The sequence below is a fragment of the Acipenser ruthenus genome, chromosome 55, assembly GCF_902713425.1.
Source record: "Acipenser ruthenus chromosome 55, fAciRut3.2 maternal haplotype, whole genome shotgun sequence".
Taxonomy (NCBI): domain Eukaryota; kingdom Metazoa; phylum Chordata; class Actinopteri; order Acipenseriformes; family Acipenseridae; genus Acipenser; species Acipenser ruthenus.
In genome coordinates this window covers 6586091-6603541 of record NC_081243.1, presented here as the reverse complement: position 1 = coordinate 6603541, position 17451 = coordinate 6586091, and the positions used below count along the sequence as shown (strand labels likewise).

The following is a 17451-nucleotide window of genomic DNA, read 5'->3' as shown; positions in this document are numbered from 1 at the left end:
TGTTGCTGGTTTGTTTGTTCGAAGATAAGAAACTGTGCAGAACCAAACGGCGAATCTTTACAATAAATGGTAAAAACAAGGTTGCAATTTAAAAGGGGAGAAATGTGAATTGTTAACACGTGTAGAGGCTGCATGTCCAGAGCTATATTGCCCCGACACAGAAGGAAGCGACACAGGATGGCTTTAAACAGAGAAGTGTGTATATTTAATAAAAGACAAAATGTTTAAAATTAGGAACAACCTGTTTAAGAAATGTACATACTTAACCCCACACAAATAAATAAATAAATAATGTGAGACCTTGTATACATTGTTAAGTTAACATTTTATAAACGTTATTGCATTATTTATTTTACACAGCTGGATGTACAAGCACGTGTAAAACAGCACGGTTGGCTTCTGAAATGTCCGTACCAAGTGTCTTGAGTTTAAAACATTAAAATGCCCAATAATAAAAAAAAGAATACAAACCTTGACTATCGGCTGCCGCTATGTTAAACTTGTTACAATGTATTTACTTAAAAAACAGTTTTAAAATAAGACGCTGCAAACATTTTCGTGTCAGTATCTGAACAAACAGAGAGAATTGCGAGTGTGGCTGGCAGTTCCTCCAGTGTGCTCAGGGCGTTGTGGAAGTGCCACTACCTTTCCTGTCACATGATTGTAGTTTTTACAGAAGTTTTAACTCGGTTAAGGGGCATGTGTGTGGCTTTAAAGTAACAGTTTTGAAGATTGTAGCTTCAGGTCAATTTTGATATAAAGAAAACAAATTGCTACCGTAAAACGGTAAGTAAAACTAAAGTCTAGAGTTGTTGTTGTATTTTTTTTTTTAAACTTATAAAATTAAAATAAGGCATATGTTGACCCAGCCGTGCAGAAAGATCAGTTTGGGTCTCTCTTGGCAATGCTGGAGTGTCCTGTAAGCTTATGCAGAAGTAAACAAACAGAAAAGTTTTCAAAACTACAGACTGAAGGATTATCAACTGAACAAAACAGTAGTATTTAAGCACTTTGAAACCCGGTGTTTATGCTGAAATGCACGGATCGTGAATGTCTATTTAAGTTTATTTAGTTTAAAGCTTAAAAACATCAAAAAATATGCTACAAACATTGACTATCAGCGGTCATATTTTAGACAATTTCCAACTTTGTTACAACATATTTACTTAAAACAAAGAACAGTTTTAAAATACAATGCAACAAACTTAGGCTGTGTCTATTCTTGTGTGAGCATGACAAACTGAGAGACAATTGTACAAGCGGCAGGCCCCCCTCATGGGCGAGGGGCTGGGATTACACTGGCCTGTGGTGATAGCCTATAGGCAGTAAGTGACTGGTGTGTTTTATTTTAAGATGCTGTACAATAGTTTGCTGTAATTACTTTAGGTAGAATGAGAACAGTTTCAAAGAGGGGAATGGTAAACAATTTATAAGTTAATTAAAACAAGAATTGGCTGTGTTGGTGTTTGTGTTAAATAAATTGACAAAAATGTATAGATAGCCCTTCTCAATAATTATATAGAACACTTCTGTCACAGTATGTCACTCTCGTTTAAAGGTTTTTCATACATAGGACTGTTATGTATTTACAGAAAACTGCACGAAAAACTATTCCAGACAGCCTGTTAAAAGGTGTGCAGACTAGTGGTGTACTTGCATAAAGGGCAGCAGTGTGGCGTAGTGGTTAGAGCTTTGTACTCTTGACTGGAGGGTCGTGGGTTCAATCCCAGAAGGGGGACACTGCTGTTGTATCCTTGAGCAAGGTACTTTACCTAGATTTCTCTAATAAAAACCCAACTGTATAAATTGGTAATTGTATGTGAAAAATAATGTAATTGTATTTAAAAATCTTGTGATATCTTTTAGCAATTGTAAATCACTCTGGATAAGGGCATCTGCTAAGAAATAAATAATAATAAAGAAAATAAGGGTCAAATCAGTTAACAGACTAGTACGCTTGCACAATGCATAAACCAAATAGGGAGAACATTTTTTTAAAAGAAACGGAACGGTGGTTTCTGACATTGAGTAGCAATGGCAAAATGAACCAGAGATGTGCCGGTATTCAAACTTCAATGATGGTTTTAGGTTACATTTTAATGCGTACAGCTGTGCTGTCTAAGCATGCAGGGGCTGGCCCTTTGAGAAGCAAGACAGCTGAAGAAGTGGACGGTGCATTTCAAAGCCTCCAACCGCTGCATCCTGCGCTGATATCTAGAGGTTGTCCGGCCAGTTTCACAAGAGAATCGGCAATGCAACTGCGATAAACAATTGTTGGGGAGTTCTTAGCACAGGGCAGATAGAATGACATTTATCTTCACACAGAGCTGCTGGCTAAGACAGACGACGTTTAGTCCTGACGGTTGTTTGGAATATGGATGGTGGTGCACACAGGCATGTAGTAGTACTGAAATATGTATTGAAAAGCACTGAAAAGAGGTGTCTTGATCGACTTAAACAACTAGGCTAACAATCTTTGTTTTGCAGGCAGTGTTTTCAGGTTGTACAAGACCGTGGATGTCGTGACTGGGAATTTTTAGAGGGGAACTAAGAAAATACATAGAGATCAAAGCTTTTCAGAACTGAAAAAGATTCTGATGACAAAGCATTTGAAAAACATTTGAGTGTTACAATTAAAGTGCTTTATAGTGTGGGAATCTTGCGGTGAAATCTGTCTTCATTCACATGACTGTCCTTTCAGAAACTCTTTTGTGTCAATGTTCCACAATGAACTCCTGGAGAAAATGTGGCTCTAGTAATTCACTTATAATGTTAACTGAAATAAAAAAAAACAATATAAACACATTTTATTCATCAGAAAATATTGACAACAGGTAGGCCTACTTGGGGCACACACTGTACAACTATTCACTTTTGTTGCCCTTACACTTCACAGTTTTGTTCCTGGAAATGAAAGCCAAAGTTTGAAAGCCCTGAAATTAAGAACAAAAGTTTGCTCTCTCTATGCGTTTTTGTGGGTGTCTGTGTGTGGGTGAGTGTCTGTGTGTGCGCGTGTGTGTGTGCGTGTCTGTGTGTGCGCGTGTGTGTGTGCATGCATGCGTGTGTGTTAGTTGTATTCTTCCAAGCTACGGTGTTCAAGAGTTTGTTACAATTACACTGTGTAACAATATTTTTTTTTTTTTGTTCCTGGGTAGTAAGTGTTGTTTCCTAATTGTTTATGCCTCAAAAGTATAGAAAATGGCTTTTATTCCCCACAAACTTTGCTTTTGTGACCAGGACAGTGATATTTTGAAATTTACCAATTTTCCAGAACATTCCAGATAGATTCAGTGCTGAATAAACTTGGAGTAACTTCTAGAACTTTCTAGAACTTTCCAGTAATATAAATAGTAGTATAAATGCAGGGGCCTTAAGCCCACCAGTTCAGTTTAGTTCCAGCTGCCTAAGTGGATACATATCTTCATTTTTCTGAGATGGCATCAAGGTCATAGGAGACTTCAAAATGGTGGCATTCCTAATGGGTCTCCAAGGCGGTTTTACCAAGTTTCCCTGCTATCTTTGCCTTTGGGACAGCAGGGACACCAAGGCACATTACCACAGGTGGGACTGGCCACAGCGGACCGAGTTCTCTGTGGGGAGGAACAACGTCAAGTGGGAGCCACTGGTGGACCCCCGGAAGGTGCTGATGCCACCACTGCACATCAAATTGGGCCTTATGAAACAATTTGTCAGAGCTCTAGATAAGGAGTCGGCAGCCTTCAAGTACCTTCAAGACTTCTTCCCTAAGCTGTCTGAGGCAAAGGTCAAAGTCGGTGTCTTCGTCGGACCACAGATAAAGAAGATCCTGGAGTGCAATGAATTCCCCAAGAAGCTCACTAGTAAAGAGAAAGCAGATTGGAACAGCTTTGTCGCAGTGGTTCGGGGCTTCCTGGGCAATCACAAGGCCGAAAACTATGTGGAGCTGGTTGAGACTCTGGTGAAGAACTATGGCACAATGGGCTGTAGGATGTCCTTCAAAGTCCATATCCTTGATGCTCATCTTGATAAATTCAAGGAGAACATGGAAGCGTACTCGGAGGAGCAAGGCGAGCGCTTCCACCAGGATATACTGGACTTTGAACGCCGCTACCAAGGACAGTATAATGAGAACATGATGGGAGACTACATTTAGGGGCTGATTTGTGAAAGTGATTTACAGTATAATTGTAAATCTCGAAAAACTACTCACTTCTAAATATTTTGTAGTCATTTTTGTATTACTTTAGTATAAATACATGTTAACTTGGACTCTTATGTTGTTTTTTTCTGACTTTATGTGAACGAAAAGACACAAATTCACCCGTTTTCTCATTGAAAATAGGTACATTTCAAAATATCACTGTCCTGGTCACAAAAGCAAAGTTTGTGGGGAATAATAGCCATTTTCTATACTTTTGAGGCATAAGCAATTAGGAAATAACACTTACTACCCAGGAACAAAAATTGTGTTACATAGTGTTATTTTAGCCAAGATGAAAATAGCTCAACTTTAGAGATGCTAGTTGGGCCCCTCATTAGCTGGGGTGGCTGTTCTTTGGAATGTCCAGTTTGAAACGGCCAGCTAAGAATATGGTGTTTTAAGATGCCAAGTGACCAACCAACCTCGTGGTGTTCACATTATTGTCCTTTTAGAAATGCTTTTGTGTCAATGTTCTGCCAACAACCACAGTGTAGTATTGAAACATGTGGTGCTGGTAATTCAGTTATGCTAACTGAAATTTTTAAAAAGCAATAAACACGTTAAATCTTTTAAATAATCCAATTTATTCATCAGAAAACATTGCTTACAAAACATTTAAAATATTTACAAACAGCTACTTAGCCATATTCTGTAAAACTGTTCACTTGTATTGTGCTTACATGTTACAGGATGGATCCACTGCTTCTAGTTATTTATATGCAACACAAACATAGTTCGGGGTGTGTAAGCAGATATTTTACATTTTTTAGGCGTACATTTTGTCTACAAACACTCATGCATTTATATATAAACACAAACAAATATTTTACGCAGATGATAAGCATTTTCTTTGCAAATAAACATTTTTGGAGGTATCCTAAATTCACTTTAAGGATTTTTTCTTGGTTTACAAATTGACTCGTTAAAATGGAGTGTGTAAAAACAAGGGGGTGAGGGGCTCTTCTTTAACTTGTCATCTCTCGTGGCTCTCTAACTTACACCTGCCCTATCTAGGGTGTAATGCAATCATCTGATAACCACATTCTTCACAATACAGTATGTAGACCCTTTGACAGAGGGGCTCCTCTTAAAAGTTCCTGAAAATAAAAAGCCAGAGTCTGAAGGAAAATAAATATCTCCCTGAGCTGGGCGGTTGTAACACCATTTCATTTTTTACCAGGGGAATTATAACACGACTGAAGTAAAATAGAGAAACTATTTTTGATCATTTACATGATCAAATTGTATCTAATGCTCATTATATTTAAGTAGAAAACACATGCAGTAGACAGAACACAAATATTCACTGGCAAATTTAAACCTTTTCTTTCTTGTTAGCTCTAACAATGATAGGAGAAGCACTTTTAGCGACCAGGGGCATTGAGACACAGCCAATTAAGCTGTATGGTGCAGATTACAGTTTATAAACTAAGTAATATAATGTATTACGATCGCCTTTCAACCCTTTCAAGGCTGTTTTTAGAGATGTAATTTCATCAAAAATGAGTTACAAGCATTCATCATAGTGACTCACGACCAAATCCCAATATAACAACTCATAATAATAATAATTTACATTTAGCACTTTTTCACATTTGTTTGTCTTCTGCCATAATCGTTTCAATGTTAGTAAGAAACAAAGTCATTAAACACACACACACACCACACACACACACACACACACACACACACACACACACACACACACACACAAACACACACACACACACACACACACACACACACACAGTACAAAAATAAATGACTGTGACATCCATACAAGCTTGGGGTAGTTCTAGAGCCTAGGGGCTTAAGTTTTCAATAAAGAAGATCCCTGGTTCAAATGTCACTAGAGAAGTTTGTTTGTGGCATAGTCAATTCAACTGATGGACAATTTGTTTCAGTATTTCCAACAGTTTCTAAGATACATCTTGGAATGACTTTTAAAAGGACAGAGAGAGATTATCAGATGGACACTTTTAGGCTGCAAGCCCATTGTGACCAAACATTCCCTCGCCCCTGTATGTGGAAAACAACATGTTTATGTAAGTGCTGGGTGTGTCCTGAAGCCTGACGCTTGTCACAACCTGAGCAACTAAGATAACAGACAACTCTGTTGGTGAGCAGAGTCACCAACAACCAAGGATAAATGAACCACCATAAAACTTAAAACATAGATATTTTGAATGCCACTTAACCATAAGCAAGCAATATGGTCAAATGCATTGATTCAAATACACAAGGTTAACATTTATTTACAAACTCCTACATTTATAATAAAGAATTAACAGTTAAGGGTTTGGAATGAACTTTTCTTCGTGTTGCACAGGATATTTCAGTTAATAATCTCAAGAGTGTGATGTACGGCAGAGGCATTGACAGACATGTTAACGCATGGACACTACAGTGACAACTAACCAGTTTGTGTAGGCATAGCGGATGAAGTGAACAAACTCTAATATCTCGACAAATGCAGGATATTGTTTACAGCTGGGAAACCCCTAGACACGACTGAAACTGTAACCATTCCCCACTAGAAACGCCCCATGACATATTTTGTGTTTAAAGAAACTCTGTTTGTTTTGGGAAAGTAAAAATCATTTAGAATAAAGCTATAAAACACACAACAAAAGTTATATACTTGCAACATTTCTTCCCATCAATTATTACAATTAGTTTATGCACAGGAACAGGGTGAGACAAGCAATCAGGATATTAAGACAATCCCCAATATAGTCTAACCAACGACAGCGGGGAATTTAAATAAGTTCTTTATTTAAAATGGTATACAAAACTACAACCACAAAGCATGTTTGCTCCAAGATAGCTCTATTTGCATAAGAAACAATGAAAGGCCACGATGCTTACTGACCATCTCATCAGTAATTTAACTAGGCTTCTACTACAAATTCATTACTTTTCCTATAGCTCAAAGATGTTAATGTGTTTGATCATGCATGTTTTGTTAAGGTCAGTGTGTATACTATTACTACGGCTGAATTAACTAACATTTCATGGATAAATATTGTTGTAGTTGTATCTAAATGTTGTGTAGTGTAGGCTATAGTGACTCTGGTAGTTGTATTTGATTTTCCAAGTAGATTTTCATGAAATGTTTAGTACCAAATAATCTATGTAACAAACACGGTTTATTAACTTTATAGGAATGTATTATAACTTGTAGATCCGGTATCAAACCGTTGTTGTTGTAAGGATGGAGCAGGGACGGTCTCGGTTTACTTGGAGCTGGTATACTTGGTGACGGCCTTGGTGCCCTCAGACACGGAGTGCTTGGCCAGCTCTCCGGGCAGCAGGAGGCGCACGGCTGTCTGGATCTCCCGGGAAGTGATGGTGGAGCGCTTGTTGTAGTGAGCCAGGCGGGACGACTCGCCGGCGATGCGCTCGAAAATGTCGTTGACAAACGAGTTCATGATGCCCATCGCCTTGGAAGAGATGCCGGTGTCGGGGTGGACCTGCTTCAGCACTTTGTACACGTAGATCGCGTAGCTCTCCTTCCTGGTCTTTCTGCGCTTCTTTCCTCCTTTAGGCTGGATCTTGGCAACAGCCTTCTTGGAGCCTTTCTTCAGCGCGGCTGCAGCTTTCGGTTCTGGTATTTTCTTTCTCTGACGCAGTTCAAAGATGAATATGTAACCAGCCCCACAGCCCCAGTATTTATACAGTCTCTATGCAAATTCTTACTCAACAATCCTTTGACTTGAGAATGTTCAACTAAAAAACCAAGCAACGCTCCCGGGTGACAATGTGTTCGATGTGATTGGTTGTGTCCTGAAAACGCAATAGAAGGGTTGTTCGAAGATAAGAAACGGTACAGAACCAAACGGCGAATCTTTGCAATAAATGGTAAAAACAAGGTTGCAATTTAAAAGGGGAGAAATGTGAATTGTTAACACGTGTAGAGGCTGCATGTCCAGAGCTATATTGCCCCGACACAGAAGGAAGCGACACAGGATGGCTTTAAACAGAGAAGTGTGTATATTTAATAAAAGACAAAATGTTTAAAATTAGGAACAACCTGTTTAAGAAATGTACATACTTAACCCCACACAAATAAATAAATAAATAATGTGAGACCTTGTATACATTGTTAAGTTAACATTTTATAAACGTTATTGCATTATTTATTTTACACAGCTGGATGTACAAGCACGTGTAAAACAGCACGGTTGGCTTCTGAAATGTCCGTACCAAGTGTCTTGAGTTTAAAACATTAAAATGCCCAATAATAAAAAAAAAGAATACAAACCTTGACTATCGGCTGCCACTATGTTAAACTTGTTACAATGTATTTACTTAAAAAACAGTTTTAAAATAAGACGCTGCAAACATTTCAGTGTCAGTGCTTGTCTGTATCTGAAAAAACAGAGAGAATTGCGAGTGTGGCTGGCAGTTCCCCCAGTGTGCTCAGGGCGTTGTGGAAGTGCCTCTACCTTTCCTGTCACATGATTGTAGTTTTTACAGAAGTTTTAACTCGGTTAAGGGGCATGTGTGTGGCTTTAAAGTAACAGTTTTGAAGATTGTAGCTTCAGGTCAATTTTGATATAAAGAAAACAAATTGCTACCGTAAAACGGTAAGTAAAACTAAAGTCTAGAGTTGTTGTTGTATTTTTTTTTTTAAACTTATAAAATTAAAATAAGGCATATGTTGACCCAGCCGTGCAGAAAGATCAGTTTGGGTCTCTCTTGGCAATGCTGGAGTGTCCTGTAAGCTTATGCAGAAGTAAACAAACAGAAAAGTTTTCAAAACTACAGACTGAAGGATTATCAACTGAACAAAACAGTAGTATTTAAGCACTTTGAAACCCGGTGTTTATGCTGAAATGCACGGATCGTGAATGTCTATTTAAGTTTATTTAGTTTAAAGCTTAAAAACATCAAAAAATATGCTACAAACATTGACTATCAGCGGTCATATTTTAGACAATTTCCAACTTTGTTACAACATATTTACTTAAAACAAAGAACAGTTTTAAAATACAATGCAACAAACTTAGGCTGTGTCTATTCTTGTGTGAGCATGACAAACTGAGAGACAATTGTACAAGCGGCAGGCCCCCCTCATGGGCGAGGGGCTGGGATTACACTGGCCTGTGGTGATAGCCTATAGGCAGTAAGTGACTGGTGTGTTTTATTTTAAGATGCTGTACAATAGTTTGCTGTAATTACTTTAGGTAGAATGAGAACAGTTTCAAAGAGGGGAATGGTAAACAATTTATAAGTTAATTAAAACAAGAATTGGCTGTGTTGGTGTTTGTGTTAAATAAATTGACAAAAATGTATAGATAGCCCTTCTCAATAATTATATAGAACACTTCTGTCACAGTATGTCACTCTCGTTTAAAGGTTTTTCATACATAGGACTGTTATGTATTTACAGAAAACTGCACGAAAAACTATTCCAGACAGCCTGTTAAAAGGTGTGCAGACTAGTGGTGTACTTGCATAAAGGGCAGCAGTGTGGCGTAGTGGTTAGAGCTTTGTACTCTTGACTGGAGGGTCGTGGGTTCAATCCCAGAAGGGGGACACTGCTGTTGTATCCTTGAGCAAGGTACTTTACCTAGATTTCTCTAATAAAAACCCAACTGTATAAATTGGTAATTGTATGTGAAAAATAATGTAATTGTATTTAAAAATCTTGTGATATCTTTTAGCAATTGTAAATCACTCTGGATAAGGGCATCTGCTAAGAAATAAATAATAATAAAGAAAATAAGGGTCAAATCAGTTAACAGACTAGTACGCTTGCACAATGCATAAACCAAATAGGGAGAACATTTTTTTAAAAGAAACGGAACGGTGGTTTCTGACATTGAGTAGCAATGGCAAAATGAACCAGAGATGTGCCGGTATTCAAACTTCAATGATGGTTTTAGGTTACATTTTAATGCGTACAGCTGTGCTGTCTAAGCATGCAGGGGCTGGCCCTTTGAGAAGCAAGACAGCTGAAGAAGTGGACGGTGCATTTCAAAGCCTCCAACCGCTGCATCCTGCGCTGATATCTAGAGGTTGTCCGGCCAGTTTCACAAGAGAATCGGCAATGCAACTGCGATAAACAATTGTTGGGGAGTTCTTAGCACAGGGCAGATAGAATGACATTTATCTTCACACAGAGCTGCTGGCTAAGACAGACGACGTTTAGTCCTGACGGTTGTTTGGAATATGGATGGTGGTGCACACAGGCATGTAGTAGTACTGAAATATGTATTGAAAAGCACTGAAAAGAGGTGTCTTGATCGACTTAAACAACTAGGCTAACAATCTTTGTTTTGCAGGCAGTGTTTTCAGGTTGTACAAGACCGTGGATGTCGTGACTGGGAATTTTTAGAGGGGAACTAAGAAAATACATAGAGATCAAAGCTTTTCAGAACTGAAAAAGATTCTGATGACAAAGCATTTGAAAAACATTTGAGTGTTACAATTAAAGTGCTTTATAGTGTGGGAATCTTGCGGTGAAATCTGTCTTCATTCACATGACTGTCCTTTCAGAAACTCTTTTGTGTCAATGTTCCACAATGAACTCCTGGAGAAAATGTGGCTCTAGTAATTCACTTATAATGTTAACTGAAATAAAAAAAAACAATATAAACACATTTTATTCATCAGAAAATATTGACAACAGGTAGGCCTACTTGGGGCACACACTGTACAACTATTCACTTTTGTTGCCCTTACACTTCACAGTTTTGTTCCTGGAAATGAAAGCCAAAGTTTGAAAGCCCTGAAATTAAGAACAAAAGTTTGCTCTCTCTATGCGTTTTTGTGGGTGTCTGTGTGTGGGTGAGTGTCTGTGTGTGCGCGTGTGTGTGTGCGTGTCTGTGTGTGCGCGTGTGTGTGTGCATGCATGCGTGTGTGTTAGTTGTATTCTTCCAAGCTACGGTGTTCAAGAGTTTGTTACAATTACACTGTGTAACAATATTTTTTTTTTTTTGTTCCTGGGTAGTAAGTGTTGTTTCCTAATTGTTTATGCCTCAAAAGTATAGAAAATGGCTTTTATTCCCCACAAACTTTGCTTTTGTGACCAGGACAGTGATATTTTGAAATTTACCAATTTTCCAGAACATTCCAGATAGATTCAGTGCTGAATAAACTTGGAGTAACTTCTAGAACTTTCTAGAACTTTCCAGTAATATAAATAGTAGTATAAAGACAGGGGCCTTAAGCCCACCAGTTCAGTTTAGTTCCAGCTGCCTAAATGGATACATTTCTGCATTTTTCTACCACAGGTGGGACTGGCCACAGCGGACCGAGTTCTCTGTGGGGAGGAACAACGTCAAGTGGGAGCCACTGGTGGACCCCCGGAAGGTGCTGATGCCACCACTGCACATCAAATTGGGCCTTATGAAACAATTTGTCAGAGCTCTAGATAAGGAGTCGGCAGCCTTCAAGTACCTTCAAGACTTCTTCCCTAAGCTGTCTGAGGCAAAGGTCAAAGTCGGTGTCTTCGTCGGACCACACATAAAGAAGATCCTGGAGTGCAATGAATTCCCCAAGAAGCTCACTAGTAAAGAGAAAGCAGCTTGGAACAGCTTTGTCGCAGTGGTTCGGGGCTTCCTGGGCAATCACAAGGCCGAAAACCATGTGGAGCTGGTTGAGACTCTGGTGAAGAAAAACGGCACAATGGGCTGTAGGATGTCCCTCAAAGTCCATATCCTTGATGCTCATCTTGATAAATTCAAGGAGAACATTGAAGCGTACTCAGAGGAGCAAGGCGAGCGCTTCCACCAGGATATACTGGACTTTGAACGCCACTACCAAGGACAGTATAACGAGAACATGATGGGAGACTACATTTAGGGGCTGATTTGTGAAAGTGATTTACAGTATAATCGTAAATCTCGAAAATTACTCACTTCTAAATATTTTGTAGTCATTTTTGTATTACTTTAGTATAAATACATGTTAATTTGGACTCTTATGTTGTTTTTTTCTGACTTTATGTGAACGAAAAGACACAAATTCACCCGTTTTCTCATTGGAAATAGGTACATTTCAAAATATCACTGTCCTGGTCACAAAAGCAAAGTTTGTGGGGAATAATAGCCATTTTCTATACTTTTGAGGCATAAGCAATTAGGAAATAACACTTACTACCCAGGAACAAAAATTGTGTTACATAGTGTTATTTTAGCCAAGATGAAAATAGCTCAACTTTAGAGATGCTAGTTGGGCCCCTCATTAGCTGGGGTGGCTGTTCTTTGGAATGTCCAGTTTGAAACGGCCAGCTAAGAATATGGTGTTTTAAGATGCCAAGTGACCAACCAACCTCGTGGTGTTCACATTATTGTCCTTTTAGAAATGCTTTTGTGTCAATGTTCTGCCAACAACTACAGTGTAGTATTGAAACATGTGGAGCTGGTAATTCAGTTATGCTAACTGAAATTTTTAAAAAGCAATAAACAAGTTAAATCTTTTAAATAATCCAATTTATTCATCAGAAAACATTGCTTACCAAACATTTAAAATATTTACAAACAGCTACTTAGCCATATTCTGTAAAACTGTTCACTTGTATTGTGCTTACATGTTACAGGATGTATCCTCTGCTTCTTGTTATTTATATGCAACACAAACATAGTTCGGGGTGTGTAAGCAGATATTTTACATTTTTTAGGCGTACATTTAGTCTACAAACACTTATGCATTTATATATAAACACAAACAAATATTTTACGCAGATGATAAGCATTTTCTTTGCAAATAAACATTTTTGGAGGTATCCTAAATTCACTTTAAGGATTTTTTCTTGGTTTACAAATTGACTCGTTAAAACGAAGTGTCTAAAAACAAGGGGGTGAGGGGCTCTTCTTTAACTTGGCGTCTCTCATGGCTATCTAACTTACACCTGCCCTATCTGGGGTGTAATGCAATCATCTGATAACCACATTCTTCACAATACAGTATGCAGACCCTTTGACAGAGGGGCTCCTCTTAAAAGTTCCTGAAAATAAAAAGCCAGAGTCTGAAGGAAAATAAATATCTCCCTGAGCTGGGCGGTTGTAACACCATTTCATTTTTTACCAGGGGAATTATAACACGACTGAAGTAAAATAGAGAAACTATTTTTGATCATTTACATGATCAAATTGTATCTAATGCTCATTATATTTAAGTAGAAAACACATGCAGTAGACAGAACACAAATATTCACTGGCAAATTTAAACCTTTTCTTTCTTGTTAGCTCTAACAATGATAGGAGAAGCACTTTTAGCGACCAGGGGCATTGAGACACAGCCAATTAAGCTGTATGGTGCAGTTTACAGTTTATAAACTAAGTAATATAATGTATTACGCTCGCCTTTCAACCCTTTGTAGGCAGTTTTTAGAGATGTCATTTCATCTAAAAATAAGATACAAGCATTCTTCTTAGTGACTCACGACCAAATCCCAATATAACAACTCATAATAATAATAATTTACATTTAGCACTTTTTCACATTTGTTTGTCTTCTGCCATAATCGTTTCAATGTTAGTAAGAAACAAAGTCATTAAACACACACACACACACACACACACACACACACACACACACACACACACACACACAGTACAAAAATAAATGACTGTGACATCCATATAAGCTTGGGGTAGTTCTAGAGCCTAGGGGCTTAAGTTTTCAATAAAGAAGATCCCTGGTTCAAATGTCACTAGAGAAGTTTGTTTGTGGCATAGTCAATTCAACTGATGGACAATTTGTTTCAGTATTTCCAACAGTTTCTAAGATACATCTTGGAATGACTTTTAAAAGGACAGAGAGAGATTATCAGATGGACACTTTTAGGCTGCAAGCCCATTGTGACCAAACATTCCCTCGCCCCTGTATGTGGAAAACAACATGTTTATGTAAGTGCTGGGTGTGTCCTGAAGCCTGACGCTTGTCACAACCTGAGCAACTAAGATAACAGACAACTCTGTTGGTGAGCAGAGTCACCAACAACCAAGGATAAATGAACCACCCTAAAACTTAAAGCATAGATATTTTGAATGCCACTTAACCATAGGCAAGCAATATGGTCAAATGCATTGATTCAAATAACAAGGTTAACATTTATTTACAAACTCCTACATTTATAATAAAGAATTAACAGTTAAGGGTTTGGAATGAACTTTTCTTCGTGTTGCACAGGATATTTCAGTTAATAATCTCAAGAGTGTGATGTACGGCAGAGGCATTGACAGACATGTTAACGCATGGACACTACAGTGACAACTAACCAGTTTGTGTAGGCATAGCGGATGAAGTGAACAAATTCTAATATCTCGACAAATGCAGGATATTGTTTACAGCTGGGAAACCCCTAGACACGACTGAAACTGTAACCATTCTCCACTAGAAACGCCCCATGACATATTTTGTGTTTAAAGAAACTCTGTTTGTCTTGGGAAAGTAAAATTAATTTAGAATAAAGCTATAAAACACACAACAAAAGTTATATACTTGCAACATTTCTTCCCATCAATTATTATAATTAGTTTATGCACAGGGACAGGGTGAGATAAGCAATCAGGATATTAAGACAATCCCCAATATAGTCTAACCAACGACAGCGGGGAATTTAAATAAGTTCTTTATTTAAAACGGTATACAAAACTACAACCACAAAGCATGTTTGCTCCAAGATAGCTATATTTGCATAAGAAACAATGAAAGGCCACGATGCTTACTGACCATCTCATCAGTAATTTAACTAGGCTTCTACTACAAATTCATTACTTTTCCTATAGCTCAAAGATGTTAATGTGTTTGATCATGCATGTTTTGTTAAGGTCAGTGTGTATACTATTACTACGGCTGAATTAACTAACATTTCATGGATAAATATTGTTGTAGTTGTATCTAAATGTTGTGTAGTGTAGGCTATAGTGACTCTGGTAGTTGTATTTGATTTTCCAAGTAGATTTTCATGAAATGTTTAGTACCAAATAATCTATGTAACAAACACGGTTTATTAACTTTATAGGAATGTATTATAACTTGTAGATCCGGTATCAAACCGTTGTTGTTGTAAGGATGGAGCAGGGACGGTCTCGGTTTACTTGGAGCTGGTATACTTGGTGACGGCCTTGGTGCCCTCAGACACGGAGTGCTTGGCCAGCTCTCCGGGCAGCAGGAGGCGCACGGCTGTCTGGATCTCCCGGGAAGTGATGGTGGAGCGCTTGTTGTAGTGAGCCAGGCGGGACGACTCGCCGGCGATGCGCTCGAAAATGTCGTTGACAAACGAGTTCATGATGCCCATCGCCTTGGAAGAGATGCCGGTGTCGGGGTGGACCTGCTTCAGCACTTTGTACACGTAGATCGCGTAGCTCTCCTTCCTGGTCTTTCTGCGCTTCTTTCCTCCTTTAGGCTGGATCTTGGCAACAGCCTTCTTGGAGCCTTTCTTCAGCGCGGCTGCAGCTTTCGGTTCTGGTATTTTCTTTCTCTGACGCAGTTCAAAGATGAATATGTAACCAGCCCCACAGCCCCAGTATTTATACAGTCTCTATGCAAATTCTTACTCAACAATCCTTTGACTTGAGAATGTTCAACTAAAAAACCAAGCAACGCTCCCGGGTGACAATGTGTTCGATGTGATTGGTTGTGTCCTGAAAACGCAATAGAAGGGTTGTTCGAAGATAAGAAACGGTACAGAACCAAACGGCGAATCTTTGCAATAAATGGTAAAAACAAGGTTGCAATTTAAAAGGGGAGAAATGTGAATTGTTAACACGTGTAGAGGCTGCATGTCCAGAGCTATATTGCCCCGACACAGAAGGAAGCGACACAGGATGGCTTTAAACAAAGAAGTGTGTATATTTAATAAAAGACAAAATGTTTAAAATTAGGAACAACCTGTTTAAGAAATGTACATACTTAACCCCACACAAATAAATAAATAAATAATGTGAGACCTTGTATACATTGTTAAGTTAACATTTTATAAACGTTATTGCATTATTTATTTTACACAGCTGGATGTACAAGCACGTGTAAAACAGCACGGTTGGCTTCTGAAATGTCCGTACCAAGTGTCTTGAGTTTAAAACATTAAAATGCCCAATAATAAAAAAAAGAATACAAACCTTGACTATCGGCTGCCACTATGTTAAACTTGTTACAATGTATTTACTTAAAAAACAGTTTTAAAATAAGACGCTGCAAACATTTCAGTGTCAGTGCTTGTCTGTATCTGAACAAACAGAGAGAATTGCGAGTGTGGCTGGCAGTTCCCCCAGTGTGCTCAGGGCGTTGTGGAAGTGCCTCTACCTTTCCTGTCGCATGATTGTAGTTTTTACAGAAGTTTTAACTCGGTTAAGGGGCATGTGTGTGGCTTTAAAGTAACAGTTTTGAAGATTGTAGCTTCAGGTCAATTTTGATATAAAGAAAACAAATTGCTACCGTAAAACGGTAAATAAAACTAAAGTCTAGAGTTGTTGTTGTATTTTTTTTTTTTAAACTTATAAAATTAAAATAAGGCATATGTTGACCCAGCCGTGCAGAAAGATCAGTTTGGGTCTCTCTTGGCAATGCTGGAGTGTCCTGTAAGCTTATGCAGAAGTAAACAAACAGAAAAGTTTTCAAAACTACAGACTGAAGGATTATCAACTGAACAAAACAGTAGTATTTAAGCACTTTGAAACCCGGTGTTTATGCTGAAATGCACGGATCATGAATGTCTATTTAAGTTTATTTAGTTTAAAGCTTAAAAACATCAAAAAATATGCTACAAACATTGACTATCAGCGGTCATATTTTAGACAATTTCCAACTTTGTTACAACATATTTACTTAAAACAAAGAACAGTTTTAAAATACAATGCAACAAACTTAGGCTGTGTCTATTCTTGTGTGAGCATGACAAACTGAGAGACAATTGTACAAGCGGCAGGCCCCCCTCATGGGCGAGGGGCTGGGATTACACTGGCCTGTGGTGATAGCCTATAGGCAGTAAGTGACTGGTGTGTTTTATTTTAAGATGCTGTACAATAGTTTGCTGTAATTACTTTAGGTAGAATGAGAACAGTTTCAAAGAGGGGAATGGTAAACAATTTATAAGTTAATTAAAACAAGAATTGGCTGTGTTGGTGTTTGTGTTAAATAAATTGACAAAAATGTATAGATATCCCTTCTCAATAATTATATAGAACACTTCTGTCACAGTATGTCACTCTCGTTTAAAGGTTTTTCATACATAGGACTGTTATGTATTTACAGAAAACTGCACGAAAAACTATTCCAGACAGCCTGTTAAAAGGTGTGCAGACTAGTGGTGTATT

The 17451-nt window shown here is 38.2% G+C and overlaps 2 protein-coding genes across 2 annotated transcripts; both read right to left on the bottom strand.

Annotated features, from left to right (window-relative positions):
- Positions 1-7370: 7370 nt before the first annotated feature.
- LOC117421735 (histone H2B 1/2-like) lies at positions 7371-14380 on the bottom strand. The gene is made up of 2 exons (XM_059017119.1): positions 14360-14380; positions 7371-7863 (listed from the first exon to the last, which is right to left on the bottom strand). The coding sequence occupies exons 1-2, from the start codon at positions 14378-14380 to the stop codon at positions 7417-7419; spliced, it is 468 nt and encodes a 155-aa protein (XP_058873102.1). The 3' UTR covers positions 7371-7416.
- An 805-nt stretch (positions 14381-15185) lies between these two features.
- LOC117967546 (histone H2B 1/2-like) lies at positions 15186-16455 on the bottom strand. Its single transcript, XM_059017118.1, has 2 exons — positions 16442-16455; positions 15186-15675 (listed from the first exon to the last, which is right to left on the bottom strand). The coding sequence occupies exons 1-2, from the start codon at positions 16453-16455 to the stop codon at positions 15231-15233; spliced, it is 459 nt and encodes a 152-aa protein (XP_058873101.1). The 3' UTR covers positions 15186-15230.
- Between the last annotated feature and the right edge of the window lie 996 nt (positions 16456-17451).

Bases quoted from the DNA above. Each gene is read 5' to 3' on its own strand.
- LOC117421735 (XM_059017119.1), bottom strand. From the start codon at position 14,380: ATGTCTGTCAATGCCTCTGCC. The intron at 7,864-14,359 runs GTACATCACACT...GAATTTGCATAG, and splicing joins TGTCTGTCAATGCCTCTGCC to AGACTGTATAAATACTGGGG.